The 27511-nt window shown below is 40.6% G+C and overlaps 1 protein-coding gene across 9 annotated transcripts in view; it reads right to left on the bottom strand.

Annotated features, from left to right (window-relative positions):
- The window catches only part of UTRN (utrophin), a 339362-nt gene that overhangs the window by 288034 nt on the left and 23817 nt on the right, over positions 1-27511 (bottom strand). For 5 of the 9 annotated variants that reach the window (XM_086877550.1, XM_086877554.1, XM_086877552.1 and 2 more), the window contains exon 1: positions 17080-17242. The exons of the other annotated variants lie outside the window; for them this stretch is intronic. In XM_086877550.1, the coding sequence (XP_086733676.1) occupies positions 17080-17161 (82 nt within the window). In that variant the 5' untranslated portion in view covers positions 17162-17242. Of the gene's footprint in view, positions 1-17079; positions 17243-27511 lie in introns of those variants that run through there. 9 annotated transcript variants of the gene reach the window in all.

The raw sequence follows: 27511 nt of genomic DNA, 5'->3' as shown, positions 1-27511 counted from the left end.
AAGACAGTAGCACTGAAAAGTTACTTGCAACACTAAACTTTTCTGCCCACTTCTATTCCAGTAACTCTTCTATCCCAACTCTTTCAGTCAGAAGTTCTCCTATTTTTCTCCTCCAACAACCCAAAAGGCTGCAATCCTAGACCCTCCTCACCCCCTGTCTTTTCACTCCAAATATTAAAACCCTTCGTGCTTCACTCCCTCAGAGCTGCCTCTCTTTTACCCAAGCTCCTAGATATCATCATTCCTCTCTAAAACTCTAGGTCAACAGCTTATCACAAACACAAGCCAATTCCTGAGATTCAAATAATAATGCCTGGCTCCTACATATATCTAACATGCTCCAGTTTCCTAAATATAAGATTTAAGAATGCTTGGCCTCCTACATATCAGTGGATGCCCCGTAAGTGCCAGCTCCTGCCCACCTCTTCTCTGGCCTCTCAGTGCAACTCCCACCCCATCCCAGCACACGGGCACAGGCTGCAGGTATAGCTGGGCACACACCAGGCTGTCCTTCACAGGCACATGCTGACCAGCGTATCTGACTGGGATGTTCACACAACCTCTAGCTGCTTCATTAGCTTCATAACACACAATTAGGCTTGTGAATACTGGATTAAACTTCCTCTAGTTACTACGAGTTGAACTAGTTGTGCAGGGGGGGGGAAAAAAAAAAAGATGGAAAGACAAGTTTAATCAGAGTATCTTACTTGCCTTGTGAAAATCAATTAAATCAACATATTTAAGAAAACTGTATGCTGCTAACATTTTCAAAATTACACAAGTGATATTTAGATGTTTCCAACAAGAAGCATCTATGGATACAGACTGTGTAGGACCCATTTCAGTGATGGCAGCATGCAGACTAGAGTTATTTAAAAACAAATGGAATTTATAACCCCATGGAATTTAAGTCTTTCCTATCAGTCCAGTGTAGAAGACAATCATAACATAACAACACCTTATGCAGTTGAGTTATGCAAAAGCAAGGTGTTAGCTCTCTGGGTTTGCTTGCTTCAAACCTCTGACAGTATTTAGAAATCTAGCCTTAAACAAAAAAAAAAGTGTCACACTTAGTTTTGACAGTTGTATTTTATCAACAGAAAGTAATAAAAAATGAACTTTCCAATGATAATTAACTCAGAAATTAAGAAAACAAGTGAAGAAGTGTCTTAGAGTCTGAACACACTATCACTTGGAACAAGATTACTAGACCAAAACCAATGAACATGTATAGTTCACCCATTTCATATATATAACATTTATAGTTCACCCATTGCAATTTTATGACTCTTATAATTACTGTAATATCAATATCTATTTCCTGGCAATTTCATGTGGATGTCTCAAGGATTAAGCAAGCTTTCACCTGTATGAATCCACTGATTTTTGCATTGTTTGCAGAAAGTTTAGTAAAATTCTGATTGAGGTGTTTTTGTAGAAAGTACAACATGTTAGAGGTCAGAAGGCGTCTTTGGAGATAGTTTGTTTAATCCAACTTCCCAGTCAAAGCAGGTTGCCCAAAGCCATGTCCATTCAGATTTTTAACATCTGCAGTAACAGAGACTTCACAACCTCTCTAAGCAAGCCAAGACGGGGTTTTCACAAAAATGGAGTTCCCTCAGCTTGCTCCCCTTGTGCCTCTTGTCCTTTTAATAGCCTGAGAGGCCTTTTTTGCACCATCTTTTAAGATACTTATAAACTTCTGTAGCCTTAATCCCTTGGATTCTGATCCTTTTCTTCCAGCTGAAAAGTCCCAGTTCTCTGTCTTTCCCCACAGGAGAAATGTTCCAGTTCCTTCATCATCATCGTGGCCCTCACTCCAGTATGTTCACATCTCTCCTGTACTGGGGAGCCCAGAACTGGAGCAGAACTGGACCAGGTACTCCAGGTGTGGCATCAGCAGCACTGAGTCGATGAGAGCACATCCAAGAACATGCAGCATGCTCATGCCTAAAGGAATGACACAGAAAGGAAGCAAACTCCTTTTTCACAAACTTGCCACCAGCATGCCCAGATAGCCAAGAAGGTCAATGGCATCCTGGCCTGCATCAGAAAACATGGCCAGCAGGTCCAGGGGAGTGACTATCTCCCTGTTCTTGGCACTGATGACACCACACCTCAAACCCTGTGTCCAGTTTTGGGCCAGCACTGCAAGAAGGACATTGAGGTGCAGGACTGAGTCCAGAGAGTGGCAACAGTGAAGTGTTTGGAGCTCAAGTCTTTGAGCTCTATAAGGAGCGGCTAAGGGAGCCGGGGTTGCTCCCCCTGGAGAAAAGGAGGGTTGGTGGGGACCTTATCACTCTCTCCAGCTGCCAGAAAGGAGGGTGTATCCAGGTAGGGTTCAGTCTCTTCTCCCAGGTAACAAGTGACAGGGCAAGAGGAGATGGCCTCCAGTTGCACCAAGGGAGGTTTAGACTAGATATTAGGAAAAATTTCTTCACTGAAAGAGTGGTCAAACATTAGAACAGGCTGCTCAGGAAGGTGCTGGAATCACCAACCCTGGAAGCACTCAAAGGGCACACGACCCTAGCAGTTAGCAATACGGATTAGTGAAAAGCTAAATAATTTCACTTAACAGAATATGTAACAGAAAGCTTCTACACACTTCTTGTCCAGCTTATAACAGTTGACCAGCACATTTCAATTCTTCACAACTAAGACTCATATCAAGTGATGCTACCCTTACAAATTCCTGGGCAGGCAACACTTGGAAGACAGAACTGGGGGAAACTGTTGCATACCAGTTTTGACATCAAAGTTAAGCTCAGTCTTCACAAAGATCAAATAGACAAAGGAAGTTTAAAAAAGCAGAAATTGTTTATTTTGTTTCTAGACAGGCCAAGTCTGAGTTTCATTGACTATTCCATTATTTTGTCAAGGATCAGTCACTGATGCCTGTAAATTATTTACCTTAGCCTATTAACCTTTGTTATTACTAAGATGAAACCCGAAACATAGAAGGGTTGAAGGAAGCCCCTAAAAGTCACTTAAGTGTAGTAGTGACCTAAAGATGGAGAAGCAAGCAAAGAGAATAAACATGATAACAGAAGAATTTAAATCCAAAATATTTGTTAGGCCAAACTACACCACATACTCTCATTTCTATCCCTAAAATAATCCAGAAAGTCCACTACAGAAGTGGTGACCTGCTAAGTTCGCCTGCTTTTAGCTTCACATGACCAACCCAAAGAATGCTAAATGTCTTATACTGCCACCCAGCCTTGGTGAGGAACATTAAGTGAAAGGCAAATCAAATTTTTGAGGTAAATTATTTCCTTTCTCAGTTATACCCCTTTGCTGGCAAAGGAACATTGCACCACTGGGGAAGGTTCTGCACCTTTGTGCAGAAACTGAAATGCTAAGCAAACCTTTGAGCATTTTGCTCATGACAAAATTACTGTTCTTCCTCTAGAGCTAAGAAGAAACAGTCATAAAGGTGTCTTAGCCACTTTGTGTTTTTAGTGAGACATCTTAATGGAGAAAAAAAAACAAGAGAAATTGGAGTAAAGTATTATGAATAGTCCCTTCTTATGGCTTTTGGCAAACATACGATTTTTGTCATTTGATCAGAACAGCAGTAAGTTGAGGCACTGCTAATCCTATATCCTAATTAAACTCTCATTTCCTTCCCTGGCTTAGTCATTAATTAGTCCCCAAAGCTGAACCCCCTCCTGATTAACTCCTCTGAAAGTAAATAAATTCTGCTTGGCAACTGCAGAACAAATATCTGGAACACATTAAACCAGGTATTTATGCAATCAAGCAAGCACTAACCACCAGTGTGAGCCCATTGAATATTACCTAATTCAACATAGAAAGATCCCTAAAGATATACCATTCCCAACAGTGTGAGAAAAACCGGAGAAGACAGTCTGCTTTCATAAGACTCCACCTGGAGAACAGCTTCCAGCTCTGGAGCCCCCAGCACAGGGAAGACAAGGACCTGTGGGAGCAGATCCAGAGGAGGCCACAAAGATGATCTGAGGGCTGAAAAACCTCTCCCATGAAGACAGGCTCAGTCAGGGTTGTTCAGCTGGAGAAGAGCAGCCTTCCAGTACTTAAAGGGGAGCTACAAGAAAAATAGGGAGCGAGACTATCCAGAAATACATTGACAGGTCAAGGAGTAAATGTTTGAAAAGAATATATTTTGATTACCTATAAGAAAGCAATTCTTTGCTATGAGGATGCTGAGGCACTGGAACACATTGCCCAGAGAAGCTGTGGATGCCCCATCCCTGAAAGCATTCCCAGCCAGATTAGATAGGGCTTTGAGCAGCCTCATCTAGTGGAAGATGTCCCTGCCCACGACAGGGAGTTTGGAACTAGAAGGTCTTCAAGGCCCCTTCCAACCCCAACTGTTGCATAATTCAGTGAAAATACAGAAACAGAGCAGTCAAAAGGAGACCAACCAAAGCTCAAAGCCTACCAAGCCTTTGGCAGAACCACAGGCTTTCAGCTGCCCATTGTTTAGGCAAAGGATGACATGCATACATCCCATTCCCAATGCTTTATTATTTAATGACAAGCTTTGAAGAGAACGGTGATAGAGCCTGTGCAAATAGAGAGTTTGATTTCTGTCACTAACAAATCAAGCAGGTTTGTATACAATTTGGAATAGACACATCACCCTTACCTTTGTAGAAACTAGCTAAACAACAGAATAAAAAGATCACCTAATGAAAGCAGATAATTATATGTCATATTAGTACTGCTGCCTCTGGCAACTATTCCAGTAAATCAGTCACACTCACAGGTATAATCCTGTCCTGGGTGCTTTTTCCAAGAGGGTTCTTTTGCATGCCTTCCCAGTGCTAAAGAGTCAGGCAATAAGCAGGCTCACAATTCACTTTTTTTGCCCTCTGCCAAAGGTCAGTGTCCCTGCAGCAGACAGGTGGTGTCTATGCCTCAGCAAGGATGGAGCTTGCAGCCTCAATGTTGCTAGCCTGAGGACCAAAATGATGATAACCACCAGTGAAACAAGAAAAACAAGAGCACTAGTACAAACTGGCTAAAAAAGCCAAGACAAGCTTATGGAATTAAGAGTCCACAAAAAGACAGAGATAATTTATGGCTGAAGAGATCCCTCAACTGCAAACCAGAATGTGAAAATGCAGTATTTTAGAGGAAGCACCATTGAAGACCAGCTTCTGGAAGAAGCACAAGCACACATTATCTACCTGTGGACACCACTACAGGCAATGATGAGGAAATGATGACAGCTGCATGGCAGATCAGCTCTTTGCCACCAAGAGAAGGCAGGATATAGAGCAAACCAAAATACCAAGTACAGCCTCTGCAGCAGACAAAAGCATTTGATTCAATACAAAACAATCATTTCCTCAATTCAGTGATTTATCTTAAAACTCAGAACACTTGGTCTGGTACTATTTAATCAGTAAAAATACTTGTATCTTTCCAGTGTCATAGTAGACTGAGATCAGTCCTCAATCCCCACCCCAAAAAAGGCCAAGATCACCATTGCTGGGTCACATAATGCAAGGGGGAAATTCTTCTAAGGCTTTCACACTCCCACCCTCACCCCACCCCCAGAAAGAAGAACTATTTGCAAGTAGTGCCAAAAAATATTTGTGGCTACAAACAGTTTTACTGAACAAGTACTTCCCAATCTCCCAAAATGCATGCTATAAGCATAGCTAGAACAAGAGCTGTTCTTAAAGCTGGGGTTCAGTACAACATCCCAGTCTGAAGTTACCTCTCAGCACCTTCTCTGCACATGCCCAGCTCTCCAAAGAGCCAGGCACACGTTTGCTCTGTCAGACCTACCCATGCAAAAACTCCCAAGTACCAGATCAATCACCAACATCTGGTGATGCAAAGCCCAACTGCTCCAACACATTTGAGCAGCTTGTGAAGGGTCTTCATTGATGTGCTACTGCTCAGAGTAAAGGGTCAAATGAGGGAGAGAAAAGAGATGGGGTAATGCAAAGATGTGCTCCCAGAAGCATAAAAAATGGCTGGCTCTCTACAAAAGAAAAGAAAAACTCATGTGGCTCCCCAAAGGGGTTAAGAGAAGCCTGTTTTCTATTTAACATGTTTTTGCACTTCTGAGTGAGAAAGCTGCTACAACAAATTAACTTCATATACATTTGCAAGAATTTCAAAGTCTCAATAAAAAGATGCATTTAATTTACCACAAACTATAAAGCACAGTGGCAAAAAAAAAATCCCACAACCCATTCCACACTCTTCAGGTTATACAGATTCATGAAACACCTCTATGAAGGTAATGAAAGACAGATTCTTATTTCTGAAACAATAACATTACCTTCACAGAAAGAGCAGGTGGTGTGAAGAGGGTCAAATAAACAGAACAAATCACAAGGTCATCTTCTAAAGATGCTGCTGTCGTCATGACTTGCCTTTGAATCTTCAGCTATGCGTACTATAAACTTGATTTGGGGAAAACATGGGGAACGCTTCTAGAAAGTGCTTTTAACTCAATGTTTAAAATTAATATCTACAAGTTAAAAGCAAAAACGTTTACCTTCAACACTCTGCATTGCTAACTACCACAAATAACTTCAGTATTTCTTAGTTTTACCTGCATCACACAAGGTAAAACCAAAAGCAATGTGACTGATGAAATTTGCTAGTTTTTAAGTCGTCCCACTTTAACATACCATCTTAAACCACTGTAATATAAATACAGTTGAAAACCTTTAACAGCTTTAATATTAAAGTTATTACAAGATTATTCTACAGCTGTTTGTTTCTTTGGACAACAGTCCTAAAAACTAAATCACAAAAACACCTTTTTTTTTTAAAAAAAAACAAAACACCCCAAACACCATTTTTATCCCCGACACAATGACATAAGAAGCTTAATTCACATAATACAGATTAGACTTTCATTTCTGAAGATCTCTATCTAATTTCACTGATGGCAACTACCACTTCAAATTTTCCATAGTATTGCTACATTAAGGCAACTCTTTAAAACTTAGAATATTTTCTTGTCCAGAACACAATAGCAAAGCAGTGGCACAAAAATAGAAATAAAACTTCTTACACTACAAAGAAGCAAGCTAGTGGGAAACAGTAGTAATGCACACTGAAGATCATGGAACAAGATGCAGTACAGTGTTCTTTTTTCAGGCTGTCTACCACTGACACACAAGCAACCTGTGGCAGCAAGAATGACCCTTCACAAAACCCAAGTATTCATGAAGCCTACCACAAAGGGAGAGAGAAAAGAATTCCTGCAGCTGTACATGCATCTGCAAGCTGGTGTAGCAGAACCAAATGCATCCTAAATGTCAGTCACCTACCTGCCTGCTACTTGCTCTAATAGCACAAAAGACATCATCACTATCCAACAGGTTTGGAAATAAAGTCACATTGACAAGGAGCTCAAGTGGCCAGAAGATACACAATCTTCTTTTTCTTCTTAGAATGATTCTACTAAACACTGCTGTGATCCCCCTCAAAGTTACACAGTCCAGCTAAGAAGAGCTCTGGGAGTGCTTAAAAGGCAATACAGACATGCTTTATCCTGCAGCATCTTTTCAGTCCAGCTATGAACTAGCACGACCACCTCCACAAAATGGCATTTGCAGATTTCAGTTTATTCAGAAACAGAAGCCTCGAATTTTGTAAATGACAATTGAAAACTGAGTGAAAGGGGATAAATGCAAAGGAAGAATCAGAGTGGACTTCTAAAGAGGCTAGGGGAAAAAAAGCAATGTATGTGAAGATCTTTGCTCTCAAAAGAATTAGCATAGTTAAGAGATGGCTTAGCAACCTTTTGTGCTTATTTCAATTTTTGTGCATTTAATCATAACCTTCCACATACAAGAGAGACTTGTTTGCCCTGCAGAGGTAAGTATATAATAAAATCAACAGCTTGCTAAAAACTAAACAAATAAAAGCTCAGAAACTTGAGTCTTGTCACATTGTTCCACTCTTTCTATTCATGTCACAATGCTTCACTGTTATTTCTCATGTCTGTACGTGGCTGCAAAAAGGAAAAGCAATTAATACTGACTCCCAACCTTCTAATCCTTCCAAAGCAGAATGAAATTTGGACTCAGTAAGGGAGCATTAGAAGATGACACAGAACTCCAGCTGCTCAGTTGTAATAACTTCAGCTCTTAGACATGAACATTTTAGAAAAAAAAAACAAAACACATGGAATCTTCAGGAAAAGCTTGAATTTCTTTTGTTCTCTAATTCTAGCATATCAGAAGAAGTCATGTAAGAAAGCAGTATGTAAGGACACTCATTCTTGGGAGAAAAGGAAGAATTATCAAAGACTAAGAGTACTCAAGGATGAAGCATGAGTGTTTGTATTTATTGTATCAATTACAACACAAACCACAGGACAGCAAAAAAGAATTTGGGAAAGATGAAGATGCAGACAGAAATTAAATTGAGTCTGGGAAGATGGAGACAGGTAGATAGAAAGTGTTTTCATTTTTTCTCTGTTTCACTCTATGCTATTCTAATTGTCAATAAGTTAAAAAAAATTCCCCTCAATCAAGGTAACAGTTAAGACAAAACCTTAAGAGTTAAGACAAAAATGCAGAAGTGTTATATTGTAAGAAGATCAGGAAAAATAAAACTAGCCTGAGAAATGGAAGATATTGATCAAATAACTTCAAAGAGGTAATTAGGCATAACAAAAGGAGAAAAGCTGAAGGTCACACAAAAAAAACACCACAGCAGCAGTAAAATCATAATGTGCTAAGTTAAAAAACACACACCACATCACTTACCTATATCAGAGATATTTCCCCCCAAAAAAAACAATTCCTTTGACAACATAAGATACTGGTTTGGAATTTTCTTAACTACACATTTTGTTTCTTGCAAAGGTGAAGGCTCAATAATTCACTTATACTGGCATAAGAGCACAACAGGAGAATGAATATGCAAAGACAGAAACAAGGAAAAAGCTTCTGATTTATTAGACATGAGATAGTACTCTTCCACTGCAAAGCAGTCAATAACTGAACAAGAGAATCAGACATTATCTGTCTCACAAGTCTTCAGGAGATAGCGCTAAGCCAGTAGAGAATTTCTACAAGACCTGTTGCTATTTGGACCATTTTACTTTAGGAACTTCTACCAACTCTAGCATCAACTTTGCTCTGCTTCCCTAGACTACACTATGAAAAATAAGATGGATCCAGGTTTATGCATAGTGTCACATCCAATTTTGAATTGAACAAGAAGCGATGGACCCGGCATGACTGCATGCTGAACTACTGAACTGATGAAGAGCATTTATTTTCCTAATTCCTTCAGGCACTAATAATTTGTATACACAGGTACGTTTGGTTCTGTTTGGATCTAGTAGGGCTGTTTTTTCTGGGATATTATGTTCAATGGCTAGAGTAAATTTTTTTGGCTAGTCCAATAGTCTCCCATCTTAGAGAAAAAGAGCACATTCACACTGTCAGAACAGTAGCTAATTATTTACTTGATACAACTCTGCTGTGTATAATGTTCAAGGATATTGAGCAGGACAAGACTGTTAGAATATACACGTGGTCACTGAGCTCTGACTCACCCTCTGTCCCTCTGGAGGGTGACAGCTACACCAAGCCTGCAGAGAGGACTGGAGACAGGGCAGCATGCAGGAATAAGGAACACTGTGCTAAGGACTTCAGCAGAAGGGGCTAGAAACCACCCACTGCTCCTGCTGATGCTGGCTGTGGCCCAGCCTCACTGCTCCTGCAGGTTCCTTCAGCTGATGCCATCAGAAGCAGGAGCAGGGCTCACAGACAAGCAGTGGAACACTGCACAGGCTGAGCAGCTGGCCAGAACCGTCTCCAAGATGCTGCCAAGTATTCAGTGCAAATCTGCATGCCTCAAACATGGGTTTCATTGGTGTAGGTTTGAGAGTCACACATGATAAAGAAAGGCACAAGGACACACTTGTTCAGCCAAACCCTGCTCCTACAAGCATCAACATATTCGCTAAACCAAACTTTGAATTATTTGCAGATATATTTAAGTTTGTTTCAGACCATAAGTCCACTTTTACCATCTGAAAAATTTTGGACCAAAATGTTTTTAAGCTCATACTCTTGCTGAGAGTTGACCACGTGTGTCTGCTAAGAAAATCCAGCTTTTCTCTCAAAAAACATTCCAGCTGAAGATATAATTTAAATAAACAGACTTCTTCATTCCCATTGGGGAAGGGTGGCAAGGATTTGGGAATTAAAGAGTGAAATTGAGTCTGGGAAGATGGAGACAGGTAGGTAGAAGGTCTTTTTGCTTTTCTTCTTTGTTTCACTCTATGCTATTCTAAGTGTCAGTAAGTTTTAAAAAATTCCCCTCAATCAAGCCTATTTTGCCCACAGTTCAAACTGGCAAGTGATATCCCTACCCCTATTTCACCCCATGAGCTTTCACTCTTATTTTTCTCCCCCTGTCCAAATGAGACAAGGGTCAGGACACAGTTGGGTGGGCATTTGGCAGCTACCAAAATCAATCCAACACAGGGGCTGAACAGCAAACTTGTTATGCAGAGTCAAAGACAATATTAACTACAAGAAGACACACTGACAGCAATTTATACAGAAAAATCTTTCCCCTTAGCTCAGAGAAGAATGTCCAATAAGACAGCAAGCTGGTTTACCTGGCCATAAAATAATTCCCAGCTCAGTTCCTGAGGACAAATTCTTAGAGCTATTTTTATTACTTTAACAAGAACAATAGAAGATACACCAAAAAGCCCAAACAAACAACCAAATACGTTAAAAAAAACAAACCCAGAGAAGCAAGGTGATTGCTCCATATACAACATAGTCTGTTATAGTATTGCTCACTATAACTCAAATCATTTGATCCTAATAATGAGTTAAATAGCACTGTTTTCAGATATTAATCTATTGTAAAACAAAATATCTTGGAAAGTTAACATCTTGAATTATCAGCAATACCTTGGTTTCTCATACAGATGCAAAACTAAAAAGAAAATTTGGTTAAAATAAGCACTTTTTTCCCCTTAGTGACAGGCAGATAAATTACTTAAGCTAAAAAGCACCTCCAACAGAAGGCTGGCACTGTGCACTGCAGTGGGAAAAGCTGACAGTTTGATTATTTTCAAGAATATACCACATAACCATATTAGAGACAGGAATGAAACGGCATCAAAATCAACTGAAAAAACAAGAGGCACGCTGTGATTGGTTTAATTCTGTCTTAGGTATTAGGACTTGCAACTCTTTCTGCTAACGACTTCTGTATAATCAGCTCTGTTCACAGATTAAAAACTGAAAGGATAAAATACTTGCTTCCATTTAACTGTACAGCACATTTACTGCTTGCTTAATACAGCAAAGTACACTATCAGTACATCACCATTTGATACTCAAGTTCACCAACGATATTTTCTCTCACTTTCATTAATGAGAAATGAGCTTAAACATTGTGGAAGACTCTTACCTGCACTCAAGACTACGAAACGAAAGGTTGAGGCATGTTCCCACAGGAAAGTTATCTGTGTAACCCACACTTTGAACTTTTTTTCAAGCTACTGCAGTAACTGCTTGTAGATAAGATAAGGAATGCTTGCATGAGATTTTATGGCAACAGGTATCGAAATGATGGCAAGACATCAGGTGACAGAGTTTTATGGCTTTCGTGTACACCAGGCTAAGAATCCCAGTGTATTATCCTTCAATCTCAAATTGTCATTAGCAAGCTAAAGCTTAAAATTTATTCACTGAAAGGAAAACTACAACAAAGATTAGTAGCAAATTGTTTGGTAAAAAAAACAATGCAAAACCTACATTATAGAAAACCAGAAAAACAAACTGGATGCTATTTAGTAATACAGATTAGCTTTCAAATATTCGATTCCAAGTTTACATCTTTATTTGCAGCAACTAAACCGATCATATTAATTCCTTTCTTCATTAGAAGTGGAGAAACGGCAACTAACCTTTTAGAAAGGGGTGCATGTGACAAATTTGGCAAAAGAATCTGTGTAAGGCGAGGAAAAGGTAGCTTTAGAGGGGATCTATTATTCTGCTTACAGAAAGTAATGACTTTACTATCTCTTTGCTACCTTAAAAGCAGCAGTGAAAACAGCTTCCTTTTATATAAGGCAACTCTGGTCACACAAGCCAAGTAAATATTGATTTTACTATAGCTGAGCTGGGAGTAGAAGTTAATTTCTATGGTCTGCACAGAATGTTTTACGAATTGCTTTAAAAATATTTTGCATTACAAGGTATTAAACCAGCTAAGAACCTTTTGAAATAATCTGAAGCTTAAAATGATTGAGCTGTACAATTTTATCAGGGTAAAAAGTGTAGCTGAGAGAAAGAGGAACAGTATTAAAGGCTGCACTTCAGCAGCTCATAAAGCCAAGCAGGATGCTTCCTTTCAATCCAGGGCAGGCAGTCCTGAAGCCGTGATGACGGGGGACAGCTCGGGGCAACCTCGGAAAACCACTGGGCTAGAACCAGCCACCAGCACAAGGGGGAATGGGCAGGGACAGAACCTACGTACTCCAAGCTGGCATATCATATCACATCACAGGCCTTAATTTCGAATTCATCTGACCCAGGACAGTTAACCCTGAGCAGCACTGTATCTCAGTAAAGAGGAGATATGTCATAACCACAGTACAGAATCCACGCTGCAGTAAAATCCAGCAAGACAGCCAGAACCGTTTTGCTTCCATCTGCCCAAGGGATGGGGAATGCTCTGCTGTCCATTATGAGCAAGGGCTGCGAGCGCACACTCGTGTGACAGCTTCCAGCAGACACGAAGGCAAAGGCTGTCACCCCGCACATCTCCCGATTTCTGCAGGGAACCCTCCAACCATTTGCTGCTTTTCTGAGCGCTTGGACAGAAATTCAGCTCCGCACGTAACAAGTGTCGGAGTGAAGGCATCTCCTTGCCCTGGAGCACAAGGCCGGCTTCCAGCCGCTGGAAGGATCAGCCAGGGAATTACCGCAATTCGCTTTCTCAGCTGCTCGCTCGGCGAAGATTAGGGCGCGCTCCACCCAGACGCCACACAAATGAGGTCACATAGCTGACCACACCGCTGCCAATTCCTGCCCTATTCATCAGGGAGCAGGGCAGGAAGCAGATGGAGCCCTCAAGTTAAGGGTCGCGATGTTTGAGTGAGAAGAGCGAGGCAGCGGGGGCAGCGCGGATCCCCGCCCGGCAGAGCTGGGTCCCGGACACCGCTCTGTCCCCAGGCTGCGCCCGGCAGAGAAACACTCCCCACCCCTACAGCTTAAAAAGGGGACTCTGCTGCAGCAGACAGCCTCAGAATTTATAGAAAAAGAGATTTTCAGATTTACAGAAAAGATTTTCCACTTTTTCAGTACCTGTGTGCATTTAAGGGTTTAATATACGTAAGAGTTTTTTTTAAGTCCTTCAGATCTTGATAATAAGTACACTCGAGGACCCAAAAGGCAACGAGATGTAATTACTATGTAAACCTGTTTCTATTTACAACTATGCTGCATTTCCAAACACATACTTCATCACCTGCTGCCAAAAAGGAAATATACCACTCTCAAGTGTTCAAAAGCTAGAGTTGTTTAAAATCAGATTTGAGGTCCAACACAGCTCTACTAAACAACTAACAAGACCAGAGTTTACAGTAATATGAACAACACCATAAATATTATTTTGACTATTGTAACAGCTTGTGTGTGGTCTCTAATTTCAAGCTGTTATCAGCGCATCTATCTTGTGGGAACACAAATACCTTCCCACCTGAAAGAAAGCTTATCATATATAGGCTAGTGTATGAGATTTCCAGAGACGCAAATGGTAACAGAGCTAAATGCAGAGCTTCAGAAGATATGCTCTCAAACTATCTGTTTGCAAAATACCTCAGTCATGTCATTGCCTTCTACTGCTATTGAAAATTAACATATTTCAATCACTGGGATAGTGGCTGCACAATTAATTCATGCAGCAAAATGTAACTTGATCTCTTGCTTCTGTTGACAGCTGTATGAACAAAATAACAAAACAATATCCAGTCACATAATGCTAAGATTCTATCATAGATTATTCAATTACTGCAGAGTAACTGGCTTCAGGAGTTGGCATCTCACAAAAAAAGTTCCAAGGAAAAAAAATCTTCCCTTTTGGAAGATTTCACAGAACCAGCATCTTCTTCTGCCTCTATAGGTTAAATAGCCTCCCCTCCAATGACAAGGTGATTTCCATCCGGATAATGAGGCAGTTGAGGTGAAAAAAATATTTTATTAAATAATCACATCAAATAATGCTAAAACAGTAGAGTATGTATATGTAAACACAAAATACAGCCCAATCATTTTCCTGGAACAGTTTCAGAAATTTTACTAGAAGAACATAAATTATCTCCCAAAGAGTGGAAGAGCAAGGAAGAAAGCCCTTTTGTTGGGACAGGCAAAGAAAGCACAAGATCCCATCTTTTTTTCTCCTCTTAGATAAAGAGTGAGCTTTGGTTCCAATTAGGCACCAGTAGCCTACCAGTGCCACCACACTCCCAGCACCTATCACCAACCTGAGTTTAAAAGGTTATTAAGAGAGATTAGACTGTTATAAAGTGCATCCCAGCAGATGAGCTGAATTATTTAGTATGCTTTAGACCATAAATTAATCTCTGACAAAACTTAGTTGTGTTGTTTAGGCTTCAGAGCGTAGAAGTTAGTCCTATCCATTTTGGTTTCACCCAAACTAATTCATTTACAATCAGGTATTTTATCAGATATGAGCTTCAAGCTCCCTTCTTCCAGTCCTGGCCAATTCTCACAGCAAGCATACAACCAAAAAAGCCAAAGCCACACCTCTGCTGACTGCAATGTGTCCCTGTTATTTATATTCTAGATTTCTGTGAAAAGAAAGAGACATGAAGAAACAATTACACACACACCCCTTCCAACTTCTCCACCCATTTTTTTCCTTGAGTATTTCCAGTACTGCATCATAAAAAATCCTGTCCTCTCAGAGAATGGCCTCTCCACCATACCATGCACACACCCACTCACACCCCCACCACAGGTAATTAATTTTACCTTCAGGTTTTTTCCTCATTTTCCCATCCATGCCTCTTACCTTCTAGCTTTTTTCAGATTTTTTTCCCTCCTATGTGCATTTCCAACACACTAAGAAGCGTCCAAAGCCACAACTCCCTCAGTCTCCAAATACAGGGTTTTAAAAAAAAATGAGAGGATGACAAGGAATGTGAGACTATTACTCTTTTGGAAAGCAAATCTACAGTGCTACACTTTACGAACAGATACAAAGATTACAATTAAACAAATTTCCTGAAAAAATCGTATTGTTTGATTAAGAAAAAAAACTACAACATACCAGCCATGATCCATGTTCTTCTAAAAACTGAGGGGTCTTAACTCAATTTTAAACAGGCTTTAAGAAACAATCCCTAAACACTGTGCTCGATCATATAAAGCATCTGAGAAAGCACATAGCTGCTACTCAACTAGATTTCCACCTTAGTCTAGCCACCTGGAGCAAGCACCAGAGAAATCATCCATAGACACACAAACATCACCTAATATTAAGTGCATGCACTAGCACTTACACATTAAAAATACCTGAAAGATTAAGACAGAAAACCTCAGAAAGACTGATCCCCCCTCCCGCCCCAACCCCTGAAATTAACATTTCAGAGGTTTCACAGCTGCAGTGCTCATCAGTTAACTACATAGCTGCTTGTAGCTCCTGTCCCAAGTTTATGCTCTCCTTGAAATATAACAAAAAAAAGAAGAAAGGGGAAAAAATCCAAGAAATAGTAAAAAAAAAACCCTACACCAATACATGCACAGCCAGAACAAACAACTTCCATGAACATCAGCCCAGGTTAAAAACCAAGCAGATTGATTTTCTCCTGCTGCTAAACCCTCCAAGAGTGATCAACTGCAGCTGTCTCACATTTGAGGACTGAATATGTGCAGATTTTGAAGAACACTAGATCTCTCCAACCTATAATTTACAGACCTCTCCAGAGTCAGTCAAAAGCAATTCCACTCAGTAATGTGAGTTTTCGTGACATTTTTGTCAGTTTCTTAAGGAAGCCTGGACTGAGCCACAAAGGAAAAGTTCTGCTCTCAGCTAAACTGGCATATATCCAAATCCACCTCATTGTTCTAGAAGCAAACATACATGAAATCAGAGTCCCAGCCCATCATTTTATTCTAAAGTTAGCCATTACACTGACACATCTTTAGAGAATTTTAGTTTCTCTTTCTAAAAAGCCATATTCAGACTCCAGCTTTGTAACAAAAAACCCAAATGAAAAGTCAAGTGGACCAAATTCTTTATTGATCAACAGGTTCTGCTCTCACAAAGTTCTGACACCAATTCACAAAATAAACTGTTCCCATCTGTCACTAACTGTATCTACATAGTATATTCACAAGTATTAGGAATGATCAAATTGTCTTTTCCTTGCCAATCTGTGTTATTTGGCCCCAGTCAAAAAACAGAAGAGACAAACCATGAAATTTCAATCTGAATAGATATGAAAGATGGCAAAAGGAAGAGGTAAGAATAAGATCCCAAATTTCACTTTTTCCAAAGCATCCCTCCACAAAACATTCTTTCCAAATTACAGGAAATACTCCTCTCTTGAGATACCACCAAAATGAGGAGAAAACACTTGTGGGATGTCAAGGAGCTGCTGTAAGCTACATTCAAAAGTACCAGAAGGCACACTAGGCAGAACTGTAAAGAATCAAAACAAGCAAATGCTGAAATCACCACAATTTAATGCATAGTTTAAGAAAATTGAGGACATTAAGCCTTTCAATCAGACCGAACAACACTAAAATCTCTGCCACAAACAAGTTACTGTTATAGATAAAAGGGAAGCCCACAGCACAAGCATTACCAAGAGGATCTTGCAGCTGCAGGTGTGACGCAGCCAAAGCTCACACAACACCTGCAATGGAGCAGCACCACAGAAAACGCTCTTTTTCCTGCCATGCCTCCCACGACCTGCTCTGCTAGAGTAAATAAACTTTTGCAGAGTTCAGAAAAGCAGCTTTCATCAGGTGTAGAAGATAAAGACAGACCCACACGGCTGGAGCCCTTCACCTACCACAGCCTTCAGAGCGCACTACTCACCCAGCGGAGCGCAGCAGCTCTGCCGAGGTGCAGCAGCCTGGTGCTTTCCCCACATAACTTTTTTGGCTGCCTGAACGCTCATGAGCAAGCTCACTCTTTGAATAACAGGAAAGTGAAGATGCAGAGGAAGTACACGCTAATACCCACGCAAGAACTGCATGCTGGGATTCAAGGGGGAGGGCAGCGCTGGTTTTCCTCAGAGGGTTTGACACATTCAGCCACACACTGACTGACAAAACCAGTCAGGAAACAAACCTTTAAAAAGGCTGCATGTCAGCAAGGAACAGACTTCATTCTTTTCTCTTCAGAATCAGATAAATACGCTGCTTTGCTACTCCTTATGAAAGCAGGAGGACACTCCAGCTTTCAGAGAACTGGCAAGTTAAAGTCTACAAACTGAAAAATAGGAAAGCTGATGGTAATTTTCCTTTTCTCTTCAAATCAAATACCATACTCATTTTAAAAACAGTAAATATCTTCAGCATTTGTTCCGTAAAAAGTTTGCAGTATCACTATAACACTTTTTTCACACATTCAACAGAACATAAAACCGGAACAACACTTTAAAATAAGCATCCACATCTTTTAATGGCCTTTCAAGAAAACATGAGGAATTTTAAACATAAGATTACAGGATAAAAAGGAAGTTGTACAAATAAACCTCCAAGTCAAAAATTACAAACTCTGATTAGGCATGCCCTCTCCAGTGTGCAGTAATTCCAAACAAGGCAGAGCAAGGAACAGTAAAACAGAAATTCGGTAATGCAAGGCTGTGATAGGATCAGAGCTATTTTCAAGTGGGCCTTTAAACTGTGCTTACCAGCAGTACAAAAAGCAAATTGAATCCCTCTGTCTTCAAAAGCCTGTTGCCAACTTTATAATCAAATTAAGATAACTCCAAATACTGTAATTATGAAAGACACTCCATATTCCACACTTGGATACTGAACTGTACAGAATTCCAACAGTCACAAAATAATGCAAGAAGAGATTAACTATAACACGTAAGAATAAGCACTATGACTACAGTGGAGCATTCTAAACCACAGAATTGATTTCAAAAGCAGAAGGACAGAGGCTGTTTGATTTGTCTTCCTGTCTCATTGCATCATGCTATAAGACAAATGTTCTAGATGCAGCTCTCCTCTCTCATTGATATCCAGTCAGGACATTTTACTGTATCACACCCCAGACACTATTCAGAAGAAGGAAGGAGGGAGAAATCAAGATCAGATTTTTCATTAAATTTTTGTGGGACAGAAGTTGGTCTTACTGAAATCTGTGGATTGGATGTTTTTTCCCCCAAATTCAAGAATTCCTCAAAGTTGAAGGCTGAAAGGCTTCACACAAAAGGAGTTTTGTTTCAGTGCATAAAGACAGCCATACATTCAGGGCGCTAAATCAGACATTTATATCCAAACATTTCTGTGAACCATGCAAACAAGAGCAAAGTGGAAAGGTAATAAAAGTTTTAAAGCTAGGATTTCTATTTTAGAAACAAACAAGGATGTGTTTTGTAAATACAAATACAAATCTTACTGTGCCAAGCACAAAAAGACGCTGCCAACTCCACCAAGCAAATTATGAGCATTAACAGACAGACCTGCACATATGCCAGAACTCTTACCAACAGCACCACATGTGCCTTTTTTCAAGTTTTGATGAGACTGGTCTGAATTCCTTAGGAATGCTCTCCTGTGTATCCAATACTTCACCTTAGTCCCTGCCACTCCAAGATAAGGCCCACCCACACTTGGCAAGACTGAAGAATAAGCAAAAGTCCCACAAGTCAGCTAGTTTGTGACAACAATTCTCAAATGAGAAGGTGATTGCAGTTAGAGAAACACCAGTCTGACTCCATCCGTCCCTTGAACTTCATTCAGTGTGAAGCTATTAGCCAAGCTGAGTAAATCATTCATGCACCAGAGCTTCCAGAGAAGCTCAGCTCTCAAGCTCTGCCTACCATCAGCAGCTTCCCCATGAACATCATATTAACCACTTTTATCTAATAGCGGGTTTTACCTCAAAAATCCAACATTTCTATAAGACTATATACTGAGAATATTTATTAACTTAAGGGGAGGGAGGTGGGGGTTGTTGCACTATGTCTAAATTAAAAAACAAACATTCCTTGCCTAAATGGAGATAGAATTACTAGCATGAAATACTTTCATATCAGGACCTATCTGCAAAGTTAGCTTAAGGATGGCAGGAATATTGTTAAGATAAATTTTACAAGTGAAACCATGGCCTCTATGAATATCTGAAGTATTGGGTGTGAAATCCATACACTAACCACAAGAGAAGAAAAGCAGAAGAGAAACTGAAATCTCTGGTCAAAGTAATCCTTGAAGAAGGTAACGGAAAACTTTTTTAAAAGAATTTTACCTAACTCCAGCACTCAACATACTAGCATACTATCTACCCATAAACCACATCATTCATTAGGAGGAAGATGGTCTTATTTCTGCTACTACTGAATTCTACAGGCCATTTATTTAGTAGCTCTCTGACTGGAGTACGTGCTCTCGTCTATTCTCTCTGGTGTTGACAGCAGTAATCAAATTTTGTACATGCCACTGGCCCTATTATAGTTCCACAGCAGCTGGCTGGGTGCCTAGGCTTCTTATCATGTATGATAAAAAAGACCAGCTGAATCTACTGTGGGAAGGCAGAAGTAGAGGGAAGCCTAACTAAAAGCCTAGTAAGTAGAAATCATGTCTTTTTATGCTTGCCCATGTATTACAAAGCATGAAGAACAAGGCTACACTCAACGCATGACAAGCTTGCTCTAACAGTTTTCACAAGGACTGGAGCTTGGATGACAATCCAGCCCTTGTTGAAGAGTAGGTCTGAATGCCACAGCTCACATGTGAAACACTACTCATCTGTAGCTCAGTCCACACAGCATGGGATGGGAAAGCAAAAAAGCACCTACAGGTGGGAGGAAAGGGAAACAAAAAGAGGGGCAAAAACTCAGATAACTGTACCCATTCATTTGGAGGTGAGCTCATAAATACTTAAAATCACTTTTCTATCACAGCCCCAGCATATACAGTCAGCACTGGGTTCAGAGGAAAATTAAAGTTCACAGAGGCAAACAACAATGGGAGCAGAGGGCAACATCCTTGAATTATAAAACTCCCCTTTATGCAAGACAATTTATAATGAGGTTGGTTTCCATTTCTTCTTTGCCTTCTGGGAGCCTTCCAAGAGCCTTGAATGCCTTGACTCTGAGAAGAGGAAACTGGCTTCTATTTCACAGTCTGTCTCCTTCCAGCTGTGTTCCAAGTAGGCCTTGGGTAGCCCTGCTCTGAACTTCCACTCTTCCATACAAGTCCATAGAGAAAGGCTTGGGTTTATGGCAGAGTAAAAAACAAATCTAAGGGACTTCTTATGGGAGCAGAACAAGGATATGCAGAGTTCCTCCTTCACCTTCCTTCTCCAAGGTGAGAGCCAAGCAAGCCAGGAGTTTTCCTAGCGGGGAAGCTCAGCCTTGCTCAAGGTTCCTGTGCTACCTGTCGAGTCCTACCCTTTATAATACTGCTGTAATGAGCATCTAGTTAAAAGCTTCTCATGTTGTGGCATTAACACCCCATAATTTTGTTCAGGATGTTTTATTTCACCACAACACCTTGACAACTTTTTTTGCTGGCCTGCCAAACATGATTTGAATTAGCAGGCCACACAATACTTGCTTCAGCAAGCAAACAAGAACTTCTAAGGATATGCTAAGGAGAAGGGCAGCAGGAACTTGAAGAGAAAGTCATGTTTCAAATGTCTGTTGCATTTTGATGGAGACTAGTTATTAGTTTAACCCCTACTGCCAGGAAACCCACAACGCCAGCTAATTCAGATGGAGAACAATGAGTTTTTAGCATTTCTACTGAAACTTCGTTTCACACAGCCAGGTTCATGTCAGCATAAAGCTTTCTACTGAAAAGAACATTGTCAATACAGTAAATGCCCTCTGTACTGTGGAAGAGGAACAGAGTGTGTGGCTGCTAGTGGAGCACTGCAGTACAGATAACACACAGAGATATTCCCCCAGTGCTCTCACAGGCAGCTCCAACACAAACCCTTCCCGCACACGGCGCTTCAGGCACTTGACACATTGGTCTCGTAAAACTGCATGTCTGTGGCTGCCACAATAACTGACTCATCCTGCAAAAGAAATAATAGTAGCAACCCTACATAAATTGCAATGCCTTTCAAGAATCACCATAATTTTAATCTTTTTTGACGTTTCTCTTTCCCTTTTGAAAAAAGGAATATTTTGAATGTAAATACTGAGAAAAATCTGTGGAGCACATTAATCTTCCGAATGTGCTGCTTACATTATAATCACACCTGTAAAACCCAACCACATCCAAACAGTACCTGCTTTTCACAAAACATCCTGGGCCACCTGTTTACAGCAACTCAGAGGAGTGACAGGACATCCACTGGGAAAGTAGGAGCCTTCTGCATTTTGTTTTTCATTTAGAATGCTGAGCACAACCTTCCAAAACAAGGTTCCTGCCCATTCACAGTCACCTTTATAAAACAAATCCCAGTGAATCCATGACAGATGCACTGCTCAACTTTGTGTGCTGATATGCTGGGGTGTAACGTGTTTCAGCAGAAGCCCAGGCATTGAGCACTGAGTGACAGCATGCAAGCACAGGAGAGGGGCCATCACTTGAGCTGCCCCAGCTCCTCCAACAAGCAGTCCTGGTAGTTCAGTTTTCAAAACCACTTGCCCTGCTGCAGCGGGACAGGCTGGGTTCAAGCCAGCAGCCAAGCAGCTGTAAGAACTGCAAGTAAGCAACTCCACTCAGGGCAGCATACCCTCAGCTTATGCACCAGGGAGTGCTGCAGAAAAAGGCACTGCTTCCAAAAAACATCTCATTCCTCTGTCCTTCATACACCAGGACAATCCAAAGCTTTGGAAGCAATGGTTTAGGCAAGCATATGAATAATTTACTTGTACACTTTCCTGTCACTCATTTTGTAAACATCTGTTTGTACCTCCAAGAACATAAACATCTCCAAGTCTCCTTGCAAATCCCACAGGGTTTTTCCTTAGAAAGCATCTTCTCATAGATTCTTTTCAAACTCTTCCAGCTTTCCCCATGCAGATTCCTCAGGGCCGTGCATTGGTGTGTGCCTCAAGCTGGGCAGAGGGGAAGGAAAACATATCAGGAAGCCTGGAGAGGTGCTCTGGAGCAAGCATATCTCGCCACTTGCTCAAGTCTTCAGACCTTCACTCTACCAGCTAGGCTGCAACCACAACCTTCATCCCAAAAGCTAAAACTTATCTCCTACCATGGTGAGGAGAAGGAAGGGACATAATCACAGTTAAATATAATCACAGGCATATTTCAAGAGTGGCACACCCTGACCAATGACTGCATTCATGGTCAGCAAGGTTCCACTGCAACTCCAAAGATCTGAAAGTTTGGTTTTTCTTATTTTAATGCCCTGTAGCAACGCATGGATGATCAGACCCCTCTAAGACATTAACTCTTCAGCTGTACCATTTAGAACACGCTATTTATTTCCAAACTGACACTGAGTGTCACAAGTATACACATAACCAGTCTTGTTAAAATTAGCAATCAATTTCTCCCCCCCAGACAGTCTACTTCCCTTCCTGCTCACAACAACGTATTCTATTCATGCTTTCCCACAACAAAAAAACACAGAGGACAAAGAGGGACAACACTGTGCAGAGCTGCCCTGCTTTCTGCAGGAACTATTAACAAAATTCTTTAGACTTCCCAGTCACCATGCTGGGGAGGGAAAGTTTTGCTCACCTGGGAAAGAGGGATCTGCACAAGGTCTGCATTAGGAGCCCCAAGTTTCCCTATTCCTTCCTTGAACAAGAATACTGAAGAGAGCTCCCTAATAGGCTGTCTTTTCCTAGTTCAGAGAGCTAAAAATCAGTAAGAAACTATTAGAGGCATGCTAAAACTAAGAAGAATAAAACAAAGTCAGTTCCCTATGGACCTTGGTCAGGTCCAAGACAAACATCTCCGGTTAAACTCCCCACTCATCAGAGGACAAACCTGGACAAACATCTCTCTTTCTGAAATAGCACTGCTGTTATCAGAGTCAAAAAAGGAAAAAAAAAAAAAAAGTAGAAATAAAATCCACCCAAAACACATCTACTCAGCTCAGTGCAGGAAGGCTGCACTGGGTGTTCAGGACTTAGCACAGAGCACCCAGCTTGAGTGCAGGCACCCAGCCCACAGTCCTGGAGCAGCCAGCTTGATGAGGGCAGGCATCACACCATTTCTTCTGCATGATGCCAGAGTGACAGTGCAAAATTTTCCAAACTACAGAAAACCATCTTAGAATTACCTACACTGCTGCCACTGTATAAGCCTTTACTCTCATGAAGGACTCCTTTTCCAAAAGCAGGGAAAAAACCGACACAAAACATATTCCTGCTCAATCCTCTTTAAACCCTCCAGTTAACTTAATATAGACTTAATATATTGCTTGTTAATTTGTCCCAATAGTTAAATTTACACTCACTGCTAAAAGCTTACACAACATTCACAACCTTTTGCCACTGATCTCCTTTTAACAGCTACAAATTGCAGATCATTGTGTCATTAAGGTTGTCAAGACTTCAACAAGGTCAGAGAGCATATTTCAACAGATAATCCAACACTCAGATTTTTTGGTAGGCATAACATTCTACAAAGAGTGTATTTAAAAAAAAAAAAAAATCATTGCATCAATTGTCAGGTACAGAAGTTCATCATTAAAACTGTTAAAATTAATGGCCCTCTTTCTCTCCTCCTTCACCAATTAGCACTGAAGAAAAAGAATGAGGTAAAAACATGTGCTTTGTTAAATATTGAGCCTACTGGAACCTGCAAAATAACACATTAATAAACTACTCTGAGGCTGAGGTCAGTTTACAGAGGAACCATCACACAGCAGCTATGGCAACACAGAACCGCCACACTGCACTGCCAACTAGCAAAGAGAGACATAAGAACAAAGAGCAAAGCAACAAACACTATCAACCTGCTTTCTTAGGGCCACAGAAGTGAAAATTAAAGCTCTCAGAGAGTGTCCTTCAGTTTAGCACAGCATTTCCTTGTATCAGGGGACATGGGAAGGAGTGTGGAAAAGAGACAAAGCACATGGCACAACTGAACCATTGCCTAAAGGAAGAATAGACCCACACAACTAAACACCAAAAAGCCTCAAGTCTCTCTGCCAGTAATGCTACACACACTCATAAGCAGAGATCCAACACCAGAGAAAATGATAGTGCATTTTATTTGGGACAGAATGCGCACCTATCTATCTCAAGCCACCTGCCCAGGTTCCCAAGCAGAGACTGGGAAGCAGCCCAGTCTGAAGAGGCTGAGCAATAGCTGGGTTAATGGGCACCTCACTCAGCTCCACACTAGCTAAGGAAAGCTCTCACAAACCATCACCAGCAGACATGTGGTGAAAGAGGCAGTGGCAAGCAGCTGAGGGGCAGCAACTGATTCTATTTTGCAAGCCAGCAAAAGATTGCATGTTTACACCCTCACTTGTTTTCATGAAATTTTCAGCAAGCTTTCTGTGTGTATACTTTGCAGGCTTCTGCCAGGTCAAATGGAAAACACTGGGCTCAGTTATTTAAGCTCAAGTGTGCGGAGGAGTAATTACCAAAGCTCCACTGGACAGAAGGATTGCATTCTTTTATTCTTCAAATGCCACCACCCACTAAGATATGATAATAAAACTCTCAGAAACCTTGTGAGAAAATCCAGCAAACACTGTGCAGAAGTTAGCCTGCAATCACATGGTACCCATCTCACAAACTCCATCTGTGCCTCTCAAAGTACTGTGGCACAATGACCAGCTCCGCTACTTGCTGCCACCAGCGTCATGGTTTTTGTCCATAGCCAAGTGTTTGTTGGATTTAAAGCCTAAGTCATGTGGAAGCTGAGACAGAGGCCACATGTACAGTATATTCTAAAAATCTTTCTGTGCAAGACTGACCGGCAAATCATACACATTCCTAAGCCAGACAAATGAAGCCCTAAACCACAACCGCTCCTTCACAATTACTGTGATGCAACAGGTGCAGCACAGCATTCCCATATAAATATTTAATGTCAACAACATAAGTGTTTCCTAGCTGATTTTAAAACAATTTCAAATTTTAAAAGGGTTGAAAGCAGATGCACACACTCTAGTGATAACATTATTGGTCACCTTACTGAAGCATCACACCTTGAAGTGTGAACTTCAAGGCACAATCTCATCCATGGATCTGAAAACATCAGCTTTTCAGCTATTCATTTCACACCCCCTATTTTGTACTACTGGTTATGAAGCCATCTGACATTGCCTGCAACAACCTTACAAGCAGCTCAATAAAATTTCACATTACTTTAACAGAAACATTTTAAGGCTGAAGCCTTTAACAGTTGCATTTTTTCCCTTTGAATTTAAATGTTTAAATAATCATTGCTTTCATGTATTTCAAAAATATATGTATCATGGCTATACTCACAATGAGTATGTGAGTATGTAATACAAGCATCTTTGTTCAAAAGTTTTTACACCAAAGTGGACAGACAGATTCTGAGACACCACGTACCATCCTGTGTGCTCAAGACCCTCACTCCATTTAGCAGATAAGCTTTTACAACCCTCCAGTCTCCCTAGCACAGAAAGCAAAGTGCTCCAAAGGGCACACATTTATCAGTTTGTTCCTTATGTTGTTCTGTCTTTCCTACTACCCTGCTTGCTTTTGCTGCTGTTACCAAACACTGAACAGGTTTTATCATAGGGTTATTTTCTTACTAGTTTAACTTTTCCTGATTGAGCAGCAACAAGTTGCTGCTGAAAAGCAAGACTTGTTCCTCTCTGCAGGCCTGCCAACACATCCAGGCAAAAACCACTTCAACTTCACAAAGTCAATATTGAAGCAAGTTGCATTAAACTTGTTCACAGGTCCCCTAAAATAAAAAAAAAAATCTTTATAGATTGGTAAAACACCAATATAAATAAAGGAGATGGACAAAACACAGCAAGTTGATTGGCAGTCGTAATTCACTCAAACATGAGCGGGCAAGAGTTTTTCTTACTCTGACTTGAACTTACCCTAGATATGAGCATTCTCTATAATACCTATATTCAACCAAACAGAATAATGCCTTCATTACCAATCATTTAATATCTAAATGTAGTATTTAATAGTATCTAATAGTAGTATTCTCACAGTTAACACCATCATATAAACTTTTCTATTTATGGGCAGTTCCCTTTAACTGGACTGGTTTAAGGCAGCTGCATGAACAAAGCATTATAAAACCTCACTGTTGCTTGGTTTTGGTTGGTGGAGTTTTTTGGTTTTTTGGGGTTTTTGTTTTATTTTGTAGTATACAAACAAGTTATACTTTGTAGTATACAAAACAGTTATACTTGTTTTCTTTAATCTGCTTGTAGGTGACTTCGTTTAATTTCAAATCACGGCATTCTGACCTATCTCCTCCCTATAACAAAGTTTGCCACAAGTATTCCAGGTCAGCCACAGAAAAAAGATTAACCCCCATTACATACCTTCATAAATAAGGTTTGAAAGAGGGGATTCACAGAAGAAAGATATTTACAGCTTACAATGTAAGATAGCAAGGCAGTTTAGGATATAGGTGGCAAGGTCCAGAAACAGAACTTCATACAGATACAATTAAAACGTTTGAAACACAATTTAAAAACCATCTGATACAACCTACCTTCCTGGGAATTGTGCTACTAAGTGCATGTGAGACTCTGGGTCACTGAAAAGAAGCTCTAGTGTAAACGCAGCTATATGACCACAAAGAGTCAAGAAGCTGCATTACCCAGGGGTTTTCAGAAATTTACACTCAACCTCCCTAGCTCTGCAGTTTTTCCACCATCTACCTTTCTCCTTACTTGCCTCCAAATACTCATTTACTCTTCCTGTAAATGATCAAAACCCCACTACTGTTAAGAAGAAAGTATGATCAGCTCTCAAAGCAAGTCTCAGGACAGTGCCTTCAGTCTTCTCACTCCCACATGATCATCAGGTGCTGTCACACTACCAATTTTGTACCTACCATTCCATCATAATTATCTTCCTTCCCTTGTTCTACCCCTGATCTACAAAGCTATTCATCAGTCTTTTGACCCTCTGTCAGGAGGGTCAAAATCAGAGAGGCAGGCCAGTTCATTGCATTTCACCCAGTACAACCCCAGTGAAGTGAGCATAAATCCCTTCCAATACAGCATAGAAAACATGCACGTCCCCTGTTTTGTCTCTTACATCCAAGATCAGGCAGCTGGGACAAAGAAGCAGCAGAGAACAGGACATGTTCCTTGTCAGGATCAGATGAAACCACTGAAATTCTCCCACCAGCACACAAAAGAAGGAACAAGTAGACATGGAGGGAAAGGGGAGAAGTATTTT

The sequence above is a fragment of the Cyanistes caeruleus genome, chromosome 2 (genome assembly GCF_971803275.1).
Source record: "Cyanistes caeruleus chromosome 2, bCyaCae1.hap1.1, whole genome shotgun sequence".
In the NCBI taxonomy this organism is placed as follows: domain Eukaryota; kingdom Metazoa; phylum Chordata; class Aves; order Passeriformes; family Paridae; genus Cyanistes; species Cyanistes caeruleus.
This window is presented reverse-complemented; position numbering and strand designations above follow the sequence as displayed.